Genomic DNA, 22,403 nt, shown 5'->3' on the forward strand with positions numbered 1-22,403 from the left:
TACATGTGCCAGCGCACAAGTGGACCGACTCCGGGCCCTACACATCAGCCTTTGTCACCCGGGGGTCACACGGTTGTATCTTCTTGTCAAGGCTCGCAATCTGCCCTACTCCGTCGAGGAAGTACGGACAGTCACCAGGGACTGCCAGGTCTGTGCGGAGTGCAAGCCGCACTTCTACCGGCCGGACTGTGCACGCCTGGTGAAAGCCTCCCACCCCTTTGAACGCCTCAGTGTGGATTTCAAGGGGTCCCTCCCCTCCACCGACCGTAACACGTATATTCTCAGTGTGATCAATGAGTACTCCAGGTTCCCCTTCGCCATCCCCTGCCCCGATCTGACGTCTGCCACCGCCATCAAGGCCCTCAACACAATCTTCGCTCTGTTCGGCTTCCCCGCCTACATCCACAGTGACAGGGGATCCTCATTCATGAGTGATGAGCTGCGTCAGTTCCTGCTTAACAGGGGTATCGCCTCCAGCAGGACGACCAGCTATAATCCCCGGGGAAACGGGCAGGTAGAGAAGGAGATCAGGACGGTTTGGAGGGCCGTCCAACTGGCCCTACGGTCCAGGAACCTCCCAGCCTCTCGCTGGCAGGAGGTCCTCCCTGATGCACTACACTCCATCCGGTCGCTACCATGCACCGCTACGAATAACACACCCCATGAACGTCTTTTTGCCTTCCCCAGGAAGTCCACTTCCGGGGTGTCGCTCCTGACTTGGCTCGCAGCTCCAGGACCGGTCCTGCTCCGTAGGCACGTCCGACTCCAAGATACTGTCTCCCTCAGGGACCTGGCACCAGCAGGTTCCACTCATACACACTTCCTTGGCCCGGCGCCACCCTCCCCTCCCCCGGCGCTCCCAACATTAACCCCACCAGGACCATCCCTCCTTCCCCTGCCCACGCAAGAGGATGAAGAGGATTTCGGCACGCTCTCGGGTCACCCGACAACAGGCCAGCACCGACGTCGCCAGCATCAACATCGCCGCCACCGTGATGTCGCTCCCAGCGGAACGTCAAGGCACCAGACCGGTTGAATCTCTAACTGGCACCGGACTTTCAAAAGACATTTTTTTCTCTCCTAATAAAACACTACATAAATTCACTACTGTATGTAGTTCTCCACCACCCCCGCCGGACTCATTTTTAACAGGGGGTGAATGTGGTAAACCACTGTTACACCTGTATTAGGTGATGTAAGGTAGGACCTGTACTGCAGGTTCGCCGGTAGCCCCTGCCTGCTGGCTCCGCCCAGTAGGAGGAGTATAAATATGCGTGTCCTCTATTCAGCAGCCATTTCGGCAGCTGTTGTGGGAGGCCACACATCTTACTGCAATAAAGCCTAAAGCCACAGTTGTATCCAACCTGAGTCTTTGTACAATTGATCGTGCATCAAGCAGGGGAAGAGAGATGTTGGGTAATAGACATGGATGAACACCCACTATCAATTCCAGCCACAAACATGGAGAATAAAACCCAGAAGAAATCGTCCTCAAGAAAAAGCCAGTTTTCCATGAGCTTTTTGATTTTTTTTTGCCTCGTGTGCTAGCATTTTGTGATTTGTGCATTTGGAACCCAAATCCTTTTGGTCTCCATAGTTCCTAGGCTCTCCATTAAGAAAATGTTCCAATTTGTCTTTTTTCCCACGATACAAAGCAGATGAACTCAGAAACAATTTCCAAAGGCTCCCAACTGTATCCTCCTGCCACTGCCATTCTTGTCAGACACCAGCCAGCCTGTCAATTGGCCAGTTGCCAGGTAGGAAACAGAAGTTGATTATGAGGGCATGTCACCAACGTCAGCCTCTTGTCTCCCCATTCCCTCCTTGCCTACTCAGGGCCATTGTGCTGTAGGCAATTCCTGGTCCTTCCCACCACAGACTTAATCGGGGTGGAGGCAGGAAGGTGGCAGGATCCCCACCCGCTACCCTACTGCTTTATTAAATGCCACCAAACATATTCACAATATTCCCAAGAAGGGCACAAGATTCCACCCCATGATTAATTCTTCACATTGCACCCCATTTGACATAGTTTTGCCTCTCTCGGTCTGCCTTTTTAACTTGCTATTCCCATGCAAACTCAAGTTACTCTGCCTCCAAAGTAGTGTTATCTGCAAATGCTTTAAAGTAAGGTTACCTGAGACTTATTCTGAATTAAGTTAGGGGCTGTTACATAATATTAGGTGCTTGTTGGGTATCCTCAATTAGCCATGGAACATTGAATGGCACCACCAGAATTCTCAAACTCTCATTAGCCCAAAATATGCTGTACTGGCGATATTCTTAACTTGCAAGACCTAATCCTCCAAATGTGGTATCTGCCAGAATTTGCTGGAGTTCACATATGACTACTCCACAGAGAACATAATGTCAAGTGGAGCCAATGTCTAATACAGATACAAGCTACCAAAGATTGTGCCTGATTTGTAAATAGTCATTTAGTGATACTGACACTTAGAAATATTTAAGAATTTTTTCTCACAGCTGTACACACACACATATGCCTAGTTTCACTATATACCATGAAAATATGTCTTTCACTACTAAAAAATAAACCCAGCTAAAGACCACCACTGATAAATAATGAAATCAGATTATTAGCTTTATTTAAGCTTAATATGCCATGTATAAGTAAAAGAATTCAGAAGGAGTTTTTGCATTATTTAACTTTGGTGCACAAGCCACCACATCAGAAGCTAATATTAAACTCTAGATTTAATCCTTCTGAACGTGGCCAGGATTATCTTTGCTGCCTTCCCAAAAGTTGAGCATTTAAGGGGAAAGTAAAACAATACCCATAGATCACTGCTTCTTCAATCAATTTAACCTATCGTAGGCTAGCATAAAACAACACAGTAGGTAGGACTGTACTGGATGAGCTGCTCACAGATTAAGATGTTGTTGAAAAAAGAACTATGGGCTGGATTCTCCATTCCTGAGACTAAGGGCGGGATTTTCCACTTGCCAAAATCGCGAAAACCCGATTGGGCGGAGAATATCTTCTGCCGCCTGTCGTAGTCTGTGTTAGAAGGATTACGGTACCTAGTAATGCCAGAATACCATTGGCGGAGAGTGTACTTGTTCCCATTGGTTAAGCCTGTATGTTATCTCCACCCTGCAAGGCAGGGTATAAGAGCCCGTGCCGCCCCAGCAGCTTTCTTCTGGGGGAAACATCTAGCGTATTAAAGCCTTCAATTGTCTCCAATCTCGCTTCGGGAGTTATTGATCGTGCATCAATTTAATACGCTAGTTTTTAAAGAATGGAGCTCCAAGTCAAACCGGAGTGTCTGCAACTCAGCCCCCACGCGGCAAACTCAGCGGCAACCTTCAAGCACTGGCTGGCGTGCTTCAACAGATTTCTCGGGACGGCCGAAAACCCACCCACGGGAGAACAGAAACTACAAGTTCTGCACTCGAGGGTGAGCCCAGAAATCTACACACTCATTGAGGACGCGGACGATTTCGATGCCGCAATGGAGCTGCTGAAAGGACATCATATTTGCTCTGTAAACCAGGTCTATGCCCGACATCTACTAGCGACGAGGCGACAAATCCTTGGGGAATCACTGGAAGAATTTTACCGTGCGCTCCTAGTGCTGGGGAGAAACTGCAGCTGCCCGCGGCGAGCGACCACACAGAACTTTTGATCCGGGACACTTTTGTTGCAGGTATGCTGTCCTCCCAAATTCGCCAACGATTCCTGGAGAGAGAGACACTAGGCCTCAAGGAGGCACGGGCCCTTGCTGGCTCCCTGGATGTGGCCTCCCGAAACCCCTTCGCTTACGTCCCCGACCGCACGGCATCCCCCTGGGCAGCGTGGAACCCATCCCGCGGCCAACCCCGAGGCATCTCCCACCCCCCCCACAAGCTTGTGCTGCGAGACGGCCTGGCAACGCCGTGGGGCCCTGCTGCTATTTTTGCAGGCAAGCCAAGCACCCCCGACAGCGCTGTCCGGCCCGTTCATCCATCTGCAAGGGAGGCGGCAAAAAGGGCCACTTTGTGGCGGTATGCCTGTCCCGGGCGGTCGCTGCGGTCTCCGGAGGCGAATACGGACCGCCACCACAACCCTCTCCATGGACACCGTGCGGCCAGCGGGCGCCGCCATCTTCCTCCTCCAGGGCCACGTGTGGCCTCCGGGCGCCACCATCCTGTCCCGCGGACGCAATGTGCGATGGATGGGCGCCGCCATTTTGTGCACCCCCAGCCATGTGCGACCAGTGGGCGCCGCCATCTTGGATGGATTCCCAGGACCCCAGTTCGGCTGACCACACACCGCCCGAAGAGAACATCCAACTGCTGTCACGATTAGCCTCGGTGACCCTGGACCAGTCTTGGCCCCGAACACTCTCGATTGCTACGACGACGGTGCTCATCAATGGGCATGAAACGTTCTGCCTAATCGACTCTGGGAGCACGGAGAGCTTCATACACCCCGACACGGTAAGACGCTATTCTCTCCCCGTCCACCGCGTTAATCAAAAAATCTCCCTGGCCTCTGGATATAACTCAGTAGAGATTAAGGGGTTTTGTGTAGCGATCCTCACGGTCCAGGGAAAGGAGTTCAAAAACTACCGACTCTACGTCCTTCCCCATCTCTGCGCGGCCACACTCCTAGGGTTGGATTTTCAGTGCAACCTCCAAAGTCTAACTTCCAAATTCGGCGGCCCAATACCCCCTATACACCCCCCCCCACCCCTCACTGTCTGCAGCCTCACAACCCTCAAGGTCGATCCGCCCTCCCTGTTTGCGAACCTCACCCCGGATTGCAAACCAGTCGCCACCAGGAGCAGACGGTACAGTGCCCAGGACCGGATCGTTATTAGGTCAGAGGTCAGAGGGAAGGTGTCATTGAGGCTAGCAACAGCCCCTGGAGAGCTCAAGTAGTGGTGGTAAAGACCGTGGAGAAGCATAGGATGGTCATCGACTACAGTCAGACCATCAACACGTTTACGCAGCTTGACGCGTACCCTCTCCCCCGCATATCCAAACTGGTCAACAGGATCGCGCAATACAAGGTCTTTTCCACGGTGGATCTTAAGTCCGCCTACCACCAGTTCCCCATTCGCACTAGTGACCGCAAATACACTGCTTTCGAAGCAGATGGACGGCTCTACCACTTCTTAAGAGTTCCATTCGGTGTCACTAATTGGGTCTCGGTCTTCCAACGAGAGATGGACCGAATTGTTGACCGGTACGGTTTACGGGCCACATTCCATACCTCGGTAATGTCACCATCTGCGGCCACAACCAGCAGGACCACGACACCAACCTCTGAAAATTCCTCCAGACTGCAAAAATCCTTAACCTCATGTATAACAAGGATAAATGCGTGTTCAGCACCGACCGCCTAGACATCCTCGGCTACATAGTGCGTAATGGAGTTATAGGCCCCGACCCTGAACGCATGCGCCCCCTTATGGAGTTCCCCCTACCGCACTGCTCTCAGGCCCTGAAGCGCTGCCTAGGGTTTTTTTCCTACTATGCCTACAGTGGGTCCCCAACTATGCGGACAAAGCCCGTCCACTGATCCAATCCACAGTTTTTCCCGTCAATAGAGGCCCGCCAGGCCTTCAGCCGCATCAAAGCAGACATTGCAAAGGCCATGATGCACGCCATCGACGAGTCCCTCCCCTTCCAGGTCGAGAGCGACGCGTCCGACGTAGCTCTGGCGGCCACCCTCAAACAAGCGGGCAGACCCGTGGCCTTCTTCTCACGCACCCTCACGCCTCCGAAATCCGCCATTCCTCAGTCGAAAAGGAGGCCGAGGCCATAGTAGAAGCTGTGCGACATTGGAGGCATTACCTGGCCGGCAGGGGATTCACTCTCCTCACTGACCAACGGTCGATTGCTTTCATGTTCGATAATGCACAGCGGGGCAAGATAAAAAAACGACAAGATCTTATGGTGGGGGATCGAACTCTCCACCTACAACTGTGAGATCTTGTATCGTCCCAGGAAGCTAAACAAGCCTCCTGATGCCCTATCCCACGGCACATGTGCCAACGCACTAGTGGATCGCCTCCGAGCCCTCCACGAGGACCTCTGCCACCCGGGGGTCACTTGATTTTTCCACTTCATCAAGACCCGCAACCTGCCCTACTCCATCGAGGAGGTGAGGACAGCCACCAGGAATTGCTAAATCTGCACGGAGTGCAAGCCGCACTTCTACCGGCCAGAGAAAGCGCACCTGATAAAGGCTTCCCGTCCCTTTGAACGCCTCAGTATGGATTTCAAAGGCCCCCTCCCCTGCACCGACCGCAACACGTACTTCCTGAACGTGACTGACGAGTACTCCCGGTTCCCATTCGCCATCCCCTGCCCCAACATGACCGCAACCACAGTCATAAGAGCCCTCCAGAGTATCTTTACGCTGTTCGGTTTTCCCGCCTACATACACTTTATGAGCGACGAACTGCGTCAATTCCTGCTCAGCAAGGGCATTCCCTCGAGCAGGACGACCAGTTACAACCTCCGGGGAAATGGACAGGTAGAGAGGGAAAACGGAACAGTCTGGAAGACCGTCCTACTGGCCCTGCGGTCCAGGCATCTCCCAGTCTCCCGCTGGCAGGAAGTCCTCCCGGATGCCCTCCACTCCATCCGGTCACTGCTCCGTACCACGACCAACCAAACACCTCATGAACGTCTCCTTGTCTTCCCCAGAAAGTCCTCCTCTGGGACCTCGCTCCCGACCTGGCTGGCAGCTCCCGGACCCATCCTGCTCCGAAAACACGTGCGGGCGCACAAATCGGACCTATTGGTCGAGAGGGTCCATCTCCTCCACGCTAACCCTCAGTACGCCTACGTGGCGTACCCCGAAGGCCGACAGGATACGGTCTCCCTACGAGACCTGGCGCCCGCTGGATCCCCACACACACCCCTGCCGCCAGTCCCACCCTCCCTCCCACAAGCGCACCCCACAGCCGCACCCTTCCCAGGTGGATCGGTTCTCCCACCGGCCCAGTCTAGGCCCTCCCGCCCACCGGCGCACCCCACAGCTGCCCCTTTCCCAGGTCAGTCGGTCCTTCCACCGGCCCCGTCTAGGGGTGATGAAGCTGCCACAGAAGCCAAAACCACGCTCCCGGAGTCACAGACGCCCGAAACCCACCGGCATCACCACCAAAGCTACGATGATCGCAGAGGACAACCAGGGCCCCCGATCGACTAATTGCTTCATTTTGAAATGTACATTATTGTTGTAAATAGTTAAGATGTAATAAGGCAAAACGCTGTACGGAGGTATTACGGTACCTTCATAACTGTAACTTCTACCACTTTACCACGTTGTAATACGAAGCCACCACCCCCGCCGGACTCTTTTTTTAAACAGGGGGTGAATGTGGTAGACTGTGTTAGAAGGATTACGGTACCTAGTAATGTCGGAATACCATTGGTGGAGAATGTAGTTGTTCCCATTGGGTAAGCCTGTATGTTAGCTCCGCCCTGCAAGGCGGGGTATAAGAGCCTGTGCCGCCCCAGTAGCTTTCTTCTGTACCTGCGCTGCTGGAGGAATCATCTAGCGTATTAAAGCCTTCAATTGTCTCCAATCTTGCTTCTGGAATTATTGATCGTGCATCACCGCCAAAATCGAGGTAGGCGCCGGTTTGACGCCAAATTGGGATGCTCCGCCACCCCGAAAATGGCGTAAATGCTTTGCTTACCGTGCGGGGTTAAAATACAGTAAGCATATCATTAGTGGGCCTGATACCCTATTCTCCGGGCCTCCGAGATTCACCACCTCTGATGGGCTGAGTTCCGGACGGCGTGGTTCACTTGTGGTCTCAAAAATCATGGGCGGGATTCTCCGAGCCTCTGCGCCGCAATCGCACTCGGTGGGGGGGCGGAGAATGGGGGGACCAGAGAATCACCACCAATCGCCGCGCGGTCGACGCGGTGCCGGTCGGGGGCCATTAAAGAGGCCCCCGCAGCGATTCTCCACCGACATCTGGCCGAGTTCCCGCTGGCATGGTTCACTCATGGTTCCACCCAGCGGGCACTTGGAATGGCGGCTTCGGACTCTGTCCGCGGCCGCCCTGGTGGGGGACGGGGGGATTCGTCACCCGGGGGGGGGCCTCAAAGACGGCCAGGCTCGCGATCGGTGGGCATGCACGATCTAGGGGGGCCTATATTGTCGGGTACGGCCCGCTGTGCGGGTCCGCCATGTTGCGCCACAGCCGAAGTGCAGGGCCCAGTATCGGCAGCTGGAGCTGCGAGGACTACTCCGGGGCCCTGAAAGCCCCCTTCAAAATGGGGAATCACTCTGGACTTTCTCCATGAAAGTCCAGAGTGATTCGCGCCCATTTTCCCACGGGCGTGGGGACATAGCCCCATTATCAGAAAATTCCACCCCATGAATCTGGCATTGTGGCTGCTGAGCAAGAGAGAGGAGGTAAGAAATGGCGTGGAGTGACTGCGGGCAGCCGGCCTGGACACTGGACATGCTGGCTGCAGTGGAGGGGCTCCCTGCCAAGGTCGGGCGAGGGGAGGCGTGGGGAGGGCAGGGGAGGGGGGGGAAACGGACAGGCCAAGCAGGCTGGGTGGGGACAGGCCAAACACCCTGGGATTCGTCGGGCCAGTGATTGACACTCAGGAGGCTGACAAGCTGCAGCCGCACATAAACTATTCTCCCCCCACAAACACCTTCCCAGCCAACAAGATAGCTGTAAGGATAGCAGCTCCACGGTTCACGGACACAGAACTGGAATCCCTTCTGGGCACAGTGGAGGAGCGGCCAAAGTCCTTGTACCCTGGCCTGGGAAAGAGGCTGACAGCCACTGCTGTTCGTCATGCCTGGGTGCAGATGGCAGAGGCGACCAGCGCCGTGAGCAACATCGTCCGGAACGGCATATAGTGCCGGAAAAAACTCCACAACCTCCTCAGGGCTACTAGGGCGAGTAGGCAGCATTTTTCCAGCCAGGCACTAACCCCGCCCCACCCCTTATGTTTCAGAAGACGGGTCTAAGGCTTCTGGAATACACTGTCCCAACTAGATTGGAGCTGCAGTTGCAGAGTCAGGGACTACATGAGGGGTTGTCGGCGAGCATCCAGCACCTGCAGGCGCAGGTGGAGAGTCCAACCATATGAAGGAGCAGGAAGTGGTGCCCACCATGTGTGCCACCAAGGCCAACATTGCATGAGTGGCATTCATGGTGGAGGCATTGGGGGCGTCGGTTTTGGCTATGGATCAGCATGTCCAAGGCCTGAGGCATTTTGTGCAGGCGCTGGTCGAAGCCCAGGACAGGACTGCTGCCTCACACTCACCCATGTGCCAGAGCCACTTGGACACTGCAGCGGCGCTCCTCAGCATGGCCTAGTCACAGCACGTCATGGCTGGGAATGTCGGCAGCATTGCCCAGGCGCTGGCGGCGTGGCATAGACATAGTGGGAGGTGGCCCAGTCCCAGAGGGAGATAGTGCAGTCACTGGCTGATGTGACACAGACCCAGAAGGTGGTAGCACAGTCGCAGTGTGATATGGCGCAGTCCCAGGCGAAGATGATCCACTCCCTGTGTTCCATGGTCACAAGCATGTGGAGCCTGGTCGAGACCAGAGCGGACCTCCAGGACCTCTGGATGCACCTCTGCACCGAGGTCTGTGAGATCCCGCACAGGTCCCCACTCGGCACCTGGAAGGGCCCCGTGGCGTAGATGTTCAGGGCGACCATCATCTGGATGGACACCAGGAATGGGTGTCCTCCCCCACCTCCGCTGTACCAGGGGTGCCATCATCTGGCAGATATGTTGCACTGTCACTCTGCTTAACCGGAGTCTTCAACAGCATGCCCAGTCCTGCAGGTCCTCGACTGTCAGACGGTGCCAGTACACAGAAGACCTCATGCGGCGCCTCCTTGGCACCTCCCCCTCCTCAGCCTGTTGGCTGCCACCTGCCCCTTTGCAGCCTGTTCCGCTGCTGGCCACTCTGCTGCTGCCCGCTCTGCTGCTGCAGCCTCTACCTCCTCTTCGAGCAGCTCCCACTCATATGGCTGCAGGGCATCTCGCAGAGCTGCGGCGACCAGCAGGATGGCCACCATTGCTGGTCGAACTCTAAATTCCATTGGCTGCAGGGCGTCAAATGCTGACATGTTAGCATGGTGCGTTCGCCGTGCCCAATCTGGTTCAACGGGCTACATGGTGGCCCCAGTTGGCACTGCAGGATCCGCCCCCGCACCTCCACCCCCTCACTCCTGCCCCTTTGTTGGCCGGCACCGTGGGGGCCCCTGTCCTGGTGCCCATCCCTGATGCCAGGGGTATCATTGGCTGGCACTGGCATCGCTAAGGGCTGCCATGGGTGTTGGCCTGTGTGGTCTGCTGATGGGTGGTGGCCTGTTGGATGGGGAGTTTGGGGTGGGGGTGTGGGTGGGGGTGTAGGAACACCCATACGGCCGGTGTCACTGTGCAGAACCACGGACCAAGATGGGTAGTCCATGGGTGCTCAAGATGGCCACCGAATGGCGGACCGTGGCTGGGCACCGCCCCAGTCCCATGAAAGTTTGGGGGGGGGGGGGGGGGGGGGGGGGGGGAGGTCACCCCGGCCACTCGGCCTGTTCCCACCTCCCCCCTGCCCCACCCCAGCCAGTAACGGGCTGGCAGCCTGCAGTCACTCCTCTCTCTCTCTCTCAGCAGCCACCATGCCATCGGGAACTCAGCCAATTGGAGGCGGAGAATCACAGGTGGACCCACTAATGATATGCAAACGGTGTCTAAACTACGCGCGGCGTGCTTCGCATTGGCGCCCTTTTTGAGGTGATGGAGAATCGTGATTTGGCATCAAATTGGCACCTGCCGCGATTTTTGCATTGGAAGCTATTCTACGTCCAATCGCCGTTCCCGATTTCGGCATCGTCCAATGGAGAATCCCACCATATGTTACTGAAAGCTATGGAAACATGTCTTTCTTTTCAGTAATATTCAAATTCTGCACCACCAAGTGACTCATTTGTATGTTCTTAATGCTCACATATTTAAAATCCTTCAATAGTAAATTATCAAAGGGGCCATTTTAACGTCTCTCCAAAATGAATGTGAAATTGGCAGAGTAGCCACACCATCTGCCCGAAGCTGGCAGTAAGAGTCCTGAACCATTTGTTAGGTTTTGGCCCCTTCAGCATAACTAAGGCAAATTGCCAATTGGTCAGTAAGTGGCGGCTGTTGCTTGCCATATTAAATGGGGTGAGGGGAGCAATCTGGAAGTTCCATGGATGAGCCAAGCTAGAAGATAGCTGCAAAAGTAGTACGGGGGCCCATAGGCAGCAGTACTTTTGTGGGCCTTTTATGCTCCTCCTGTTTATATAAAATTAACCCCTCCAAAAATATGTCTGTTGTTTCTGGAGTAACCTTCAATAGTCCTTTTAAGGACCACTGGTTAAGCCACTCGCTGTGTGGTATAAATGGGAACAACATGTGCAATGCATTCGACATCATTCAACGCCATTATCCCGACAAGACTAAAAACCAAACTCTGCAATCTTGGACTTGACCCCTCCCAGTGCAGCTGGATCCTTGACTTCCTCACCAACAGACCGCAATCTGTCAGGATAGGCAACAGCACCTCCTCCACAATAGTCCTCAACACCGGGGCCCCGCAAGGATGTGTGTTCAGTCCTCTACTATACTCCCTATACACACATAATTGTATGGCAAGATTGAACTCCAACTCAATCTATACGTTTGCGGATAATACGACTGTGGTGGGCAGTATCTCAAACAACGACGAATCAGACTACAGGAGAGAGATAAATCACTTGGTTGCATGGTGTACCGAAAACAACCTCTCTCTAAATGCCGAAAAGACCAAGGAACTGATCATCGACTTCAGGAAGCGTAGCACGACACACACTCCCGTCTGCATCAATGGCTCCAAAGTGGAGATGGTCGATAGCTTTAAGTTCCTGGGGGTCACCAGCACCAACAGTCTGTCCTGGTTCACTCACGTTGATGCAACAGTCAAGAAAACCCAACAAAGTCTCTACTTCCTACGGAAGCTAAAGAAATTTGGCATGTCTGTATCGACTCTCGCAAACTTCTACAGATGTGCGATAGAGAGCATCCTATCCGGCTGCATCACAGCCTGGTATGGCAACTGCTTGGTCCAAGATTGCAAGAAACTGGAGAGTGTGGTGAACTCAGCCCAACACATCACACAAGCTTGCCACCCCCACATTGATTCTGTATACACCTCCCGCTGCCTCAGGAAGGCAGACAGCATTATCAGAGACCCCAGATAATGGGGCATTGCCTTCTTCAACACCCTTCCATCAGGCAGAAGGTACAGAAGTCTGAAGACCCGCACATCCAGACATAGGAACAGCTTCTTCCCCACAGACACAAGATTCCTCAACGACTCCCCCTCGGACTGATCTGTTCCCTGTAAGAACACTATTCAGGACACCCTCTGCTGCTCTTGCTCATGTATTTGCTTTGTTTGGCCCCAAGTTCCGCACTGTAACCAATCACTGTTTGTCGATGTAGCATTTGTCAATGTTCTCTGCTGATTATACTTTTTGTCTACTATGTACACACTGTGTATGTTCCCTCGGCCGCAGAAAAATACTTTTCACTGTACTTCGGTACATGTGACAATAAATCAAATAAAATCAAATACATTAAAAAACCCTGAAAAAGCAAATAAGGTGCCACAACCAGTGTTTGCATGCTGTCTCCTCATTTACGGGTGACCTTGGCTGTTCAACAACTCTAGTCCACTTCAATCGCTCGTCAGTTGTTTTTGCAGATGAGAAACAGGTAAGTGTCCGTTGAAAATTTTCACCCCCACCTGCAATTATAACATTCACCTTTACTCTGATCTTATGGATTCTAATTGTGTTGCAAGACATGGGGGCCGGGATTCTCCGATCCCGCGCCGGAGAATTGCTGGGGGGTGCGGAGATCGCGCCACATCGCTCCGAAGCCGGGCTGCCGATTCTCTGGCGACCGGAGGTTCGTAGCCAATTGCACTCGCGGGGTCGCCACTGCGACGGTTGGGGGGCCGTTGAAAGCGCCCCCCCCCCCCCAGCGATTCTCCACGCCTCGAAGGGCCGAGTGCCCACCGAGTTCGGCAGAGTCCCGCCGACGTGGGTTACGCATGGTCCTACCTGGCAGGACTTAGGTGTTCTGGCTGCGGGGGCCGTCCTGGTCAGGGGGGATCCAACTCCGGGGGGCGGAAGGGGACCTCCACGGTGGCCAGGCCCATGATCGGGGCCTACCGATCGGCGGGCGGGCTAATTCCGTGGGGCCTATGTTCCTCCGCACCGTGCCCCTGTAGGGCTCCGCCATATTGCCCGGGGGGGCGGCGTGGAGACGGCAACCCATGCGCATGCGCGGATCCACGCCGGCTATGGCGCGCATGCGCGGACCTGCGCCGGCTTTCGAGCGCCGGACCAGCGGACACCACTCCGGCGCCATACTAGCCCCCAGGAAGGTGTGAAAGCCTGGTCCTGGAGGCCCTTTGACGCCGGAGTTGCTCGCGCCGCTTTTGACTCCGATGTCAGAACTTGGCCACGGGATCAGAGAATCCTGGCCAGGGTGTTTGCTATGTGATTTACAGAATGTATGGGGAGTTCAGTGACAGCTCCTATACTGATTCATTCTTAATATGGTTAAGCTATGAATAAACAATGTGAGTTCCAAATGGCTCACTGACGGCGTATCTCCGCATTATTTTTTAAGTGTCAACAAAAATATTCTTTATTGAAGCTGGATTTCACTTGTAATCACTTGACTCTATTTCCATTGTAAAGTGCAGTGAGAAAAACTCTCTCCAGACCCATTTTTAATACTCAAGATGTTTTGTTTTCAAAATAAAAGACTGGAAATTGTATTTACAGGTTCTGAATAATGTATGAGGTATTTTTGTTAAGTTTATGGAAAGTTATATTTTTAAGCACTGTAAATGTTCTAACCTTGCCATTCATGCACTAAAGGGTAAATTTTCTGCCTCGCCATTCCTACCAATGTTAGGCAGAATCTTCCTGCTTCTGCAGAGGTGGGCTTGAAGGTGGGACCTGGAGCAAAATAGGACAGCAGATTGGCATTCTGGTGCATTCCCACCTGTGGACAATCTTGCCGGAGATGGGTGCATAATGGCCAGGGTTACTATTTGTCGGTGGTTTAAGCTAAGTAAGTACCTAATGGAAGGACGGCGAAGACTTCACTGGAATTTCCTGGTCTCAAAGCGGATCCCTGTTGAGTGTAGAACTTTGTAGCTCTGTTGAGGTAGCCTCCAGGGAGCAGGCTGAAGGGCCAGTGCAGCCAGAGGCTTGATGCTCCAATGACAGGTCTGTGAGAATTAAAGGCCAAAGCCATGGTCAAAACAATTACTTTTTAAAAATGTTTGGAGTACCCAATTCTTTATTTCTAATTAAGGGCAATTTAGCATCCACCTACCAGGCACATCTTAGGGTTGTGGGGGTGAGACCCACGTGGACACGGGGAGAATGTGCAAATCACACAACGGACAGTGACCCGGGGTCGCGATCGAACCCTGGTCCTCAGCGCCGTGAGGCAGCAGTGATAATCACTCATTCAAAAGAATTACTACAGAGAGGTTTTCCCTCTGCTCTGATAGTTCTACTGGTGTTGGACATCTTCATTTTTGCAATTATAGTTTTGCATCTGAGGATGTGTTGAGGCATCCTCCTGCTCGCCTGGCTGTCTCAGCAATGTCCACCTCTCTATAAGGCTACCCAAATCACTAATTATACTGCTCCAGGTGTCTGAATCTGTTTGGAGTTCTGCATTGTAACAATTGCCTTTCCTTCTTCTTTCCTCCACTGGATCTGAGATGGATAAGAGGTGATTGGACGGTGGTTTTACGATTCTGGAGGGTACGGTTTGTAGGTTTGTCTCCATTAGTCAGCACAATGGTGAAGACTTGTTTATAAATTTAAGCCAATCCTAAAATCTAAGGAGAGGTTAGAATACATTCTTCATACTTTAATAAAAGATAAATACCGAGGATGCTGGAAATATGAAATAAAAACAGAAAATGCTGAAAAGGCAGAGCAGGTCTGGCATCATCTGTGGAGAGAGAAACAGAGTAAATGTTTTGAGTCAATATTGATTCTTCAGTCATACTGGACTCAAAATGTTTACTCTATTTTTCTCTCCACAGATGACCTGCTGAGTCTTTCCAGCATTTTCTGTTTTTATTCGTCATGCTGTAGTTGTAATGCAAAATTCTTTGCATATACTCTTAGCGAAGTAGAGTTTGTAAATTCTTTTAAAGTGGAATTAGTTGTTTTAACAATAGACAATGAGTTGGAAAATTGAATTAGACTAGATGGTCCTAGTGGAGAAACGTACCAGTACCTTGGCAGCACGGTAGCACAGTAGTTGGCACTGCTGCCTCACAGTGCCAGGGGCCCGGATTCAATTCCGGTCTTGCGTCACTGTGTGGAGTTTTCACTTTCTCCTCGTGTCTGCATGGGATTCCTCTGGGTGCTCCGGTTTCCTCCAACAGTCCAAAGATGTGCAGGTTTGGTGAATTGGCCATGCTAAATTGCCCCTTAGTGTCAAAGATGTGCAGATTAGGTGGGGTTGCAGGGATAGGGAGGACAGTGGGCTTCAGTAGGGTGTTCTTTCAGAGGGTCAGTGCAGACTTGATGGTCGAATGACCTCCTTCTATAGGAATTCTATAGATCTCTGGTACAAGACTTCTAATATTCTGTGGGTCCATGACATAAATAACAGGTGAGAAGTGATGTATATCTATTTGTTACTATATAGGTCCAAATAGCCGTTGAATTCACAAGTAGCACAGAATGAATGCATTTAAGTTTATTGCAAGCGCAAAATAAAATAAACCATTGTGAACAACTTAAGACAATATTTTTCTGGTGGAATGCCTCTTCGGTTTTTACCATTGAAGCATAAGTAAGTGTGGAGTAGCAATGAAAGTTTTGTACTTAATGCAGTAAAGGTGTAAACAAACAGATACTATTTTGCTGATGTACCATAACATTTTTAATTGGGATTCAAAGCCCAAATAACTTTCCTACTTACTTTCCCCTCGTCTCTTGGACTGTCACTTAAATGAACAACAGGGCCTGGGTGAGTTTTTGTACACCTGCAAAAAAATATATAATTTTCAGAACAAAAAGTATTGAAAAAATAAAATTGATTTTCAAAAAATTAACACACCATATTATTAAGTAGTTTGCAAGATTTAAAATTCCTCATTGTACATCATACTCTTTAAATAAATTCTCTCTCGCCTTGCCTCAGTTCAAGTGATTAGAAGTAAACATTTGTTGAAACATAAGCTGTGCCACTAAATCAGTTCAGGGCGCAACAACACTCTGCATACAGGGTGTGAAGCTGACATAGGTGAAATACCTCTGCCAGGATAGAGCACCTAAAAAGCAAGGGGAGGCAAATCTGCTAAAGATACCGTTTCTTATATCATAAGCACAACAGCTGTCAGCCAACGTCTATTGTTGGTATTGGCATTTTAACGCCTACCCAAGGGAAGCTCCAGAAATAATGGTGCATGGTAATGGGGATCTAGTTGGTATCATGGTTTCATTTGTCATCCCGTTTTTTGTGCTTGATGCTGACTGAATTAATGTAACCTGGATACAAAGCGCAAGAAATTTGTCCCTAATCATAGAAGAGTATGGCATGAAAGGAAACCATTTAACATGTCAAGTCTGCACCAGCTCTGTCGAGGAGCTATGTTATCTTAACATTGTGCATTGTAACAAATGCTTTGTTTTTTGGCAATTCTTTTTGGAATACATAAGGAAAGAAATTGTACTTCACTGGAAACATAACATTAGAAATAGGAGAAGGAGTATACCAGATGTCCCTCCGCCATTCAATATGATCATGACTGATCTTCTGTCTCAATTCCACTCTTCTGCTTGATCCCCACTGATTCCCTCAGGGATAAAAAACAATCTATCACAGCCTTGCGATAGGGCATTTCGACCCCTCCAGGGTGGAGAATTACAAAGATTCACAATTCTCTGAAATGTCTCCTAATCTCAAGTCCTAAATAATCAAGCTCGCAACCTGAGGCCTCTGTGTTCTAGATTCCCCATTCAGATGAAACAAACTCTCAGTGTTTGCCCTGTCAAGGCCCTTCAGAATCTTGTATACTTCAATGAAATCAGTTCTCAATCTTCTAAACTTTAAAGAGTAAACGCCCAATTTACTTGGCCTCCCGTCATTGGACAACCCCATCATCTCAGGAACAAAACTAGAGAACCTCTCTGCATCACCACCAAGGCAAGTGTATCCTTGCTTAGATATCGAGACCAAAGCTGCACACAATACTCCCAAGTGCTTTATTCAACTGAAACAAAACTTCTTTCAAACATACAAATGAATTAGAAGCAAGAGTCAGCCAGTTGGCTCTTTGAGCCTGCTCAGTCATTAATAAGAGCAGACCTGATCTGATTGTAACTTCAATAATAATAATCTTATAATAATCTTTATTAGTGTCACAAATAGGTTTACATTGTTATGGGTCAGGGTTTAGAGAACCCCAAAGTGTATCATGGAGTACACCTGACCCACAACTTTTAAAAGATTGTGGTTATGGGGAGCACACGGGCCCACTCTGCAGGTGTGATGCAACAGATCTCTATAGTACTTTTAAATTAAAACAATGTTTACTTATGAAACCAGTTAACACTTTATAAACCCACAGTAAATATTTTAACAACTATCAACACCAATCCTCCCCACAGATACAATATTCTATAAGTAAACCTTAATCTTTCCTTATTAACATCGACAAGCCAAAAGACCCTTTTTAACACAGAGGTCAGGTTTAAATTCACTACTGAGAGCAGTCAGCACTTTGAAATCACCCAATTGATCTGGAGACAGTCTTTGGTTTGCAGAGAGAGATCCTTATACAGCTCCTTGCTTTGCCTGCAGCTATCCAGCTCTCAAAACAAAACTAAACACACAGTGGCTGCAAGTCCAAAGCGAAAGTAAAAGTAGAGGCAGCCTAGCTCCACCTACTCTCTGACATCACTGCAGCTCTTTAATAAACACCCATTTCTTAAAGGTACATCCACTACAGCTATTTTATATAAGACACCCATTTCTTAAAGGTATTCTCAGATGACACCTCCCCCCAAGAAAAAAATATAAACCATCAACTTCAAGGTGGTTATATTTTTCACCTTTTCGCTTTCCTTTAACATATATGGACAATGAATATACGTTTTTTTTAACAAAACAAAACACACAAACATTTAATAACATAGTCCATTTTAGTTCTTCTTCCTCCACCAAACTCCTTCTTGATTGACAGTCTCTTTAAACAAGAAGGTCTCTGCACGATCCATCCATTTCTCTACGCCTCAGCATTTCTCTTTAAAGTCAGATACTTTAGTTTGTTTGGAGACTTGGGCAGAGAGATGGCAGGTGGAGTTTAATCCGGACAAATGTGAGGTAATGCATTTTGGAAGGTCTAATGCAGGTAGGGAATATACAGTGAATGGTAGAACCCTCAAGAGTATTGAAAGTCAAAGAGGTCTAGGAGTACAGGTCCACAGGTCATTGAAAGGGGCAACACAGGTGGAGAAGGTAGTCAAGAAGGCATACGGCATGCTTGCCTTCATTGGCCGGGGCATTGAGTATAAGAATTGGCAAGTCATGTTGCAGCTGTATAGAACCTTAGTTGGACTACACTTGGGAGTATAGTGTTCAATTCTGGTCGCCACACTACCAGAAGGATGTGGAGGCTTTAGAGAGGGTGCAGAAGAGATTTACCAGAATATTGCCTGGTATGGAGGGCATTAGCTATGAGGAGCGGTTGAATAAACTCGGTTTGTTCTCACTGGAACGAAGGAGGTTGAGGGGCGACCTGATAGAGGTCTACAAAATTATGAGGGGCATAGACAGAGTGGATAGTCAGAGGCTATTCCCCAGGGTAGAGGGGTCAATTACTAGGGGGCATAGGTTTAAGGTGAGAGGGGCAAGGTTTAGAGTAGATGTACGAGGCAAGTTTTTTACGCAGAGGGTAGTGGGTGCCTGGAACTCGCTACCGGAGGAGGTTGTGGAAGCAGGGACAATAGTGACATTTAAGGGGCATCTGGACAAATACATGAATAGGATGGGAATAGAGGGATACGGACCCAGGAAGTGTGGAAGATTGTAGTTTAGTCGGGCAGCATGGTCGGCACGGGCTTGGAGGGCTGAAGGGCCTGTTCATGTGCTGTACATTTCTTTGTTCTTTGTTCAGTTACTCTTGGGGAACCAAAAAGGGCAAGTGGGTGGAGTGACAGTTGTCGATCATATTTGGGAATTGATCGCAATTCAGTTAGATTCAGTATTATCATAAAAAGGACAGAAGTAAAGCAGGAGTGAATTGAGGGAAGGCAAATTTTGCAGGAATGAGTAAGGACTTGATTGAGATGGACTGGCCAGCACTGCTAGAGGATACATCAGTGGAAAATCAGTGAGAAGCACTAAAAAACAAAGTAGACATATCCCCTCCAAGAATAAGAGTGGTACTGCCTTGGTGAGGGTGATGCTGAGCAGACGCAGGGAAGGTGGCTCTCCTCCAGGAACTCAGAAAATTTGCAATTATTTACACAAAAATAGCCCACCAAAGATGTGGAATCCCCCCCCCCCCCCACCACAAGACAGCCATGAGATATGCCGGCAATAACTGCAGGACTTGAAAGGATTGCAGAGCCTGGAGAGGAGGAACAGTGAACACGAGAGTGAGTCGGAGCCGGCCACACCCGAGCGGACTGGATCGCCGGGACCCACACCGGACGATCCACCAACGAGTGAATGTATGGGCTTCATGACTAAGGAGCTTCAGAAACACAGTGATGCCATCAAGCTGAAAATTATGGCGACAGTGAAGGCAGCGGACGCTGACACCCTGGTCCCCCTCAAGGTAGCGTTGGGGAAAAAAAAGAGCAACAACTGGAAGCACAGGAGGCAACAATCAGGGACCTATAGAAAGAAGCGACCGACCAGAATGACCAAATCACCTCTCTGGAAACAGAAGTGGCAAGGTTAGTGGCGACACAAGGGACAGTGAAGGGGAAGTTGGAGGACTAGAAGAATCAGTCGTGTTGCCAGAACCTCTGTATCGTGGGCCTGCGTGAGGGCCTCGAGGGCACAAACCCCACGGAATATGTGGCCCAGATCCTCTGTAACCTGGTCTGAAGTGAGAGCTTGCCCAAACCCCGGCCAATAGACAAAGCCTGTAGATCACTCCTGCCAAATCCTAAAGCGGAGAGCAGCCAAGGGCGTTAATAGCAAAGCTGCACTGATACCAGGATCAGGAGAAGATCCTGAATGGCCTGCCAGTGGGAAGGCCATTCAATCTGAGTTTAACAGGACATTGGGACAGACCTGGCCAAGCACTGCACTGAATTTAATACAGCCAAGGCTGCACTGTACAAGAGTGGGGTGCGGTTTGGTATGCTGTACCCGGCCAAACTTTGGGCAACCTTCCAGAAGGAATTCTACTTCACTGCACTGAACGAGGTGGACAGGTTTATGCACGGACATGGGCTGGTAAGGCAGTAGCAACAGAGCCAACAATGAAGACGAACTTGTATTGGAGGTAAAGACATTTGCGCGGGACATACCTGCTTTCGGCCTAGCTTTGAATCCCAGAGAGGAGGGGGTTTGAGCGGAAAGGTGCAGAAACAGGTGAGGATGGAGCGGGGGAGGGGGGGTGCTGGGGGGCAACAGAATAGGTGGGGAAAGACAAGGATCACTCCCAGGGGGAAGGGGGTGGCACCACATTAGCGGGAAAGCCAGTGCAGGGGGAATGGGTAGAATGCTGGCTACGACAGGTCACACATGGTGGCAGCGGAAACAGCGGTACCAAGAGCGGCCATCTTGGTGGACTCCAAAACAAAGGGATACCCCAGAGTGCAGGGGCTCAGCCACATGGAATGAATGGCAAAGACGGCCATCTTGGATGGCCCCTGGACAAAGGAAAACCTCTGCCATACCAACACTGGTCCAAGCCTCAATATAGCTGATACCAAAAAGGAAAAAGACCCATCAGTGTGGGTCCTACAGGCCTCTCACTACTTAACGCAGATGCAAAAATCTTGGCGATAGCCCTGGCAAGGCGCCTGGAGAGCTACGTGCCAGAGGTAGTCGTGGAGGACCACACGGGCTTTGTCAAGGGCAGGCAGCTAACATTGGACATCAGGAGCCTGCTGAACATAATAATGACCCCATCCGAGGAGTGAACACTAGAAGTGATCATCTCCCTGGACACAGAAAAGGCCTTCAACAGAGTCGAATGGAAGTATCTCATAACGGTTTGGGTTTGGGCCAGTGATCACCTCCTGCATGAAACTACTGTACAGCCCTCCCATGGCGAGTGTATGACAAACACCACAAGCTCCAGATACTTCCGGCTGCACAGAGGCACGAATGCCCGCTATCCCTGCTGCTGTTTGCTCGAGCAATCAAGCCACTGGCAATCTCCCTCAGAAGGGTGGAGAGGTATCCCAAAGGGAGAGACAGAGCATAGAGTCTCACTCTATGCGGATTACCTGCTCCTTTATATCTTAAACGCCTGGACCAGCATAGAAGGGATAATGAAATACCTAAAGGAGATTGGAGCCTTTTTCAGGTTACAAGCTTAACCTGAGCAAGAGCGAGATCTTCCCTTTGAACTTGCAGGGGGGAGATAAAGATCTGGCGGGACTGCTGATCAAGCAGGAGAAACGTGTGGGGCCTGGTCCTTCCGAACTTACAGTTCTACCATTGGGCGGCCACTGTAGAAAGAGTACAGGGATGGGTCAAGGAACTGGAACTGGACTTTCCAAAGGTGGAGGACAAATGTGAACGGTACCAAGGAGGCCCATCCAACCACACTCACATGTTCTGGGCTTGCCCCACACTTGTCGGGTACTGGACGGACAAACTTCTTTGAGGCCATGTCCAGGGTTGTGGGAGTGAGGGTTGAGCCATGTCCAAAAGTCGCAGTTTTTGAGGTATCAGTTCAGTCAGAGCTCTTCATGGGGAGAGGGGCCGTTGCCTCCTTGATCACCTACTCGAGACTCCTGCTTGGCTGGCAATCGGCAACACCACCCATAGCTGAAGACTGGCTAACTAACCTGGCGGAATTTTTCAGGTTGGAAAAAATAAAATTTGCCATCTGTGGGTCAGAAGAAGGCTTCCACAGGATGTGGAAGTCGTTCACTAACTTGTTTCAAGACCTGTTCGTAGCCAGCACCAGTAGAGTAAGGGGAGTGGGGAGGGAAACACGGGCGAGCCATGAGGCAGTGAGGAAAGGGTGGGAGGGGGAGGAGAAGGGGGCTAGGGTGAAGGAAGCGGAGCGAAAGCACTCAAAAAGATCACGAAGGACAAGCAGGAAAGACAAAGCCACAAGGGATCAGTCCCTTGCAAGCTAAGGCCCAAACCAAATTATATAAAAATGCCTGTAAATACGTGTTTTGGCAAT

General features: G+C 50.7%; 1 protein-coding gene across 5 annotated transcripts in view; it reads right to left on the reverse strand.

Annotated features, from left to right (window-relative positions):
• The window catches only part of stxbp5l (syntaxin binding protein 5L), an 879,402-nt gene that overhangs the window by 512,866 nt on the left and 344,133 nt on the right, over nt 1-22,403 (reverse strand). For all 5 annotated transcript variants that reach the window (XM_072513712.1, XM_072513711.1, XM_072513708.1 and 2 more), the window contains exon 6: nt 15,995-16,058. In XM_072513712.1, the coding sequence (XP_072369813.1) occupies nt 15,995-16,058 (64 nt within the window). The remainder of the gene's footprint in view (nt 1-15,994; nt 16,059-22,403) is intronic.

The sequence above is a fragment of the Scyliorhinus torazame genome, chromosome 8, assembly GCF_047496885.1.
Source record: "Scyliorhinus torazame isolate Kashiwa2021f chromosome 8, sScyTor2.1, whole genome shotgun sequence".
NCBI lineage: Eukaryota > Metazoa > Chordata > Chondrichthyes > Carcharhiniformes > Scyliorhinidae > Scyliorhinus > Scyliorhinus torazame.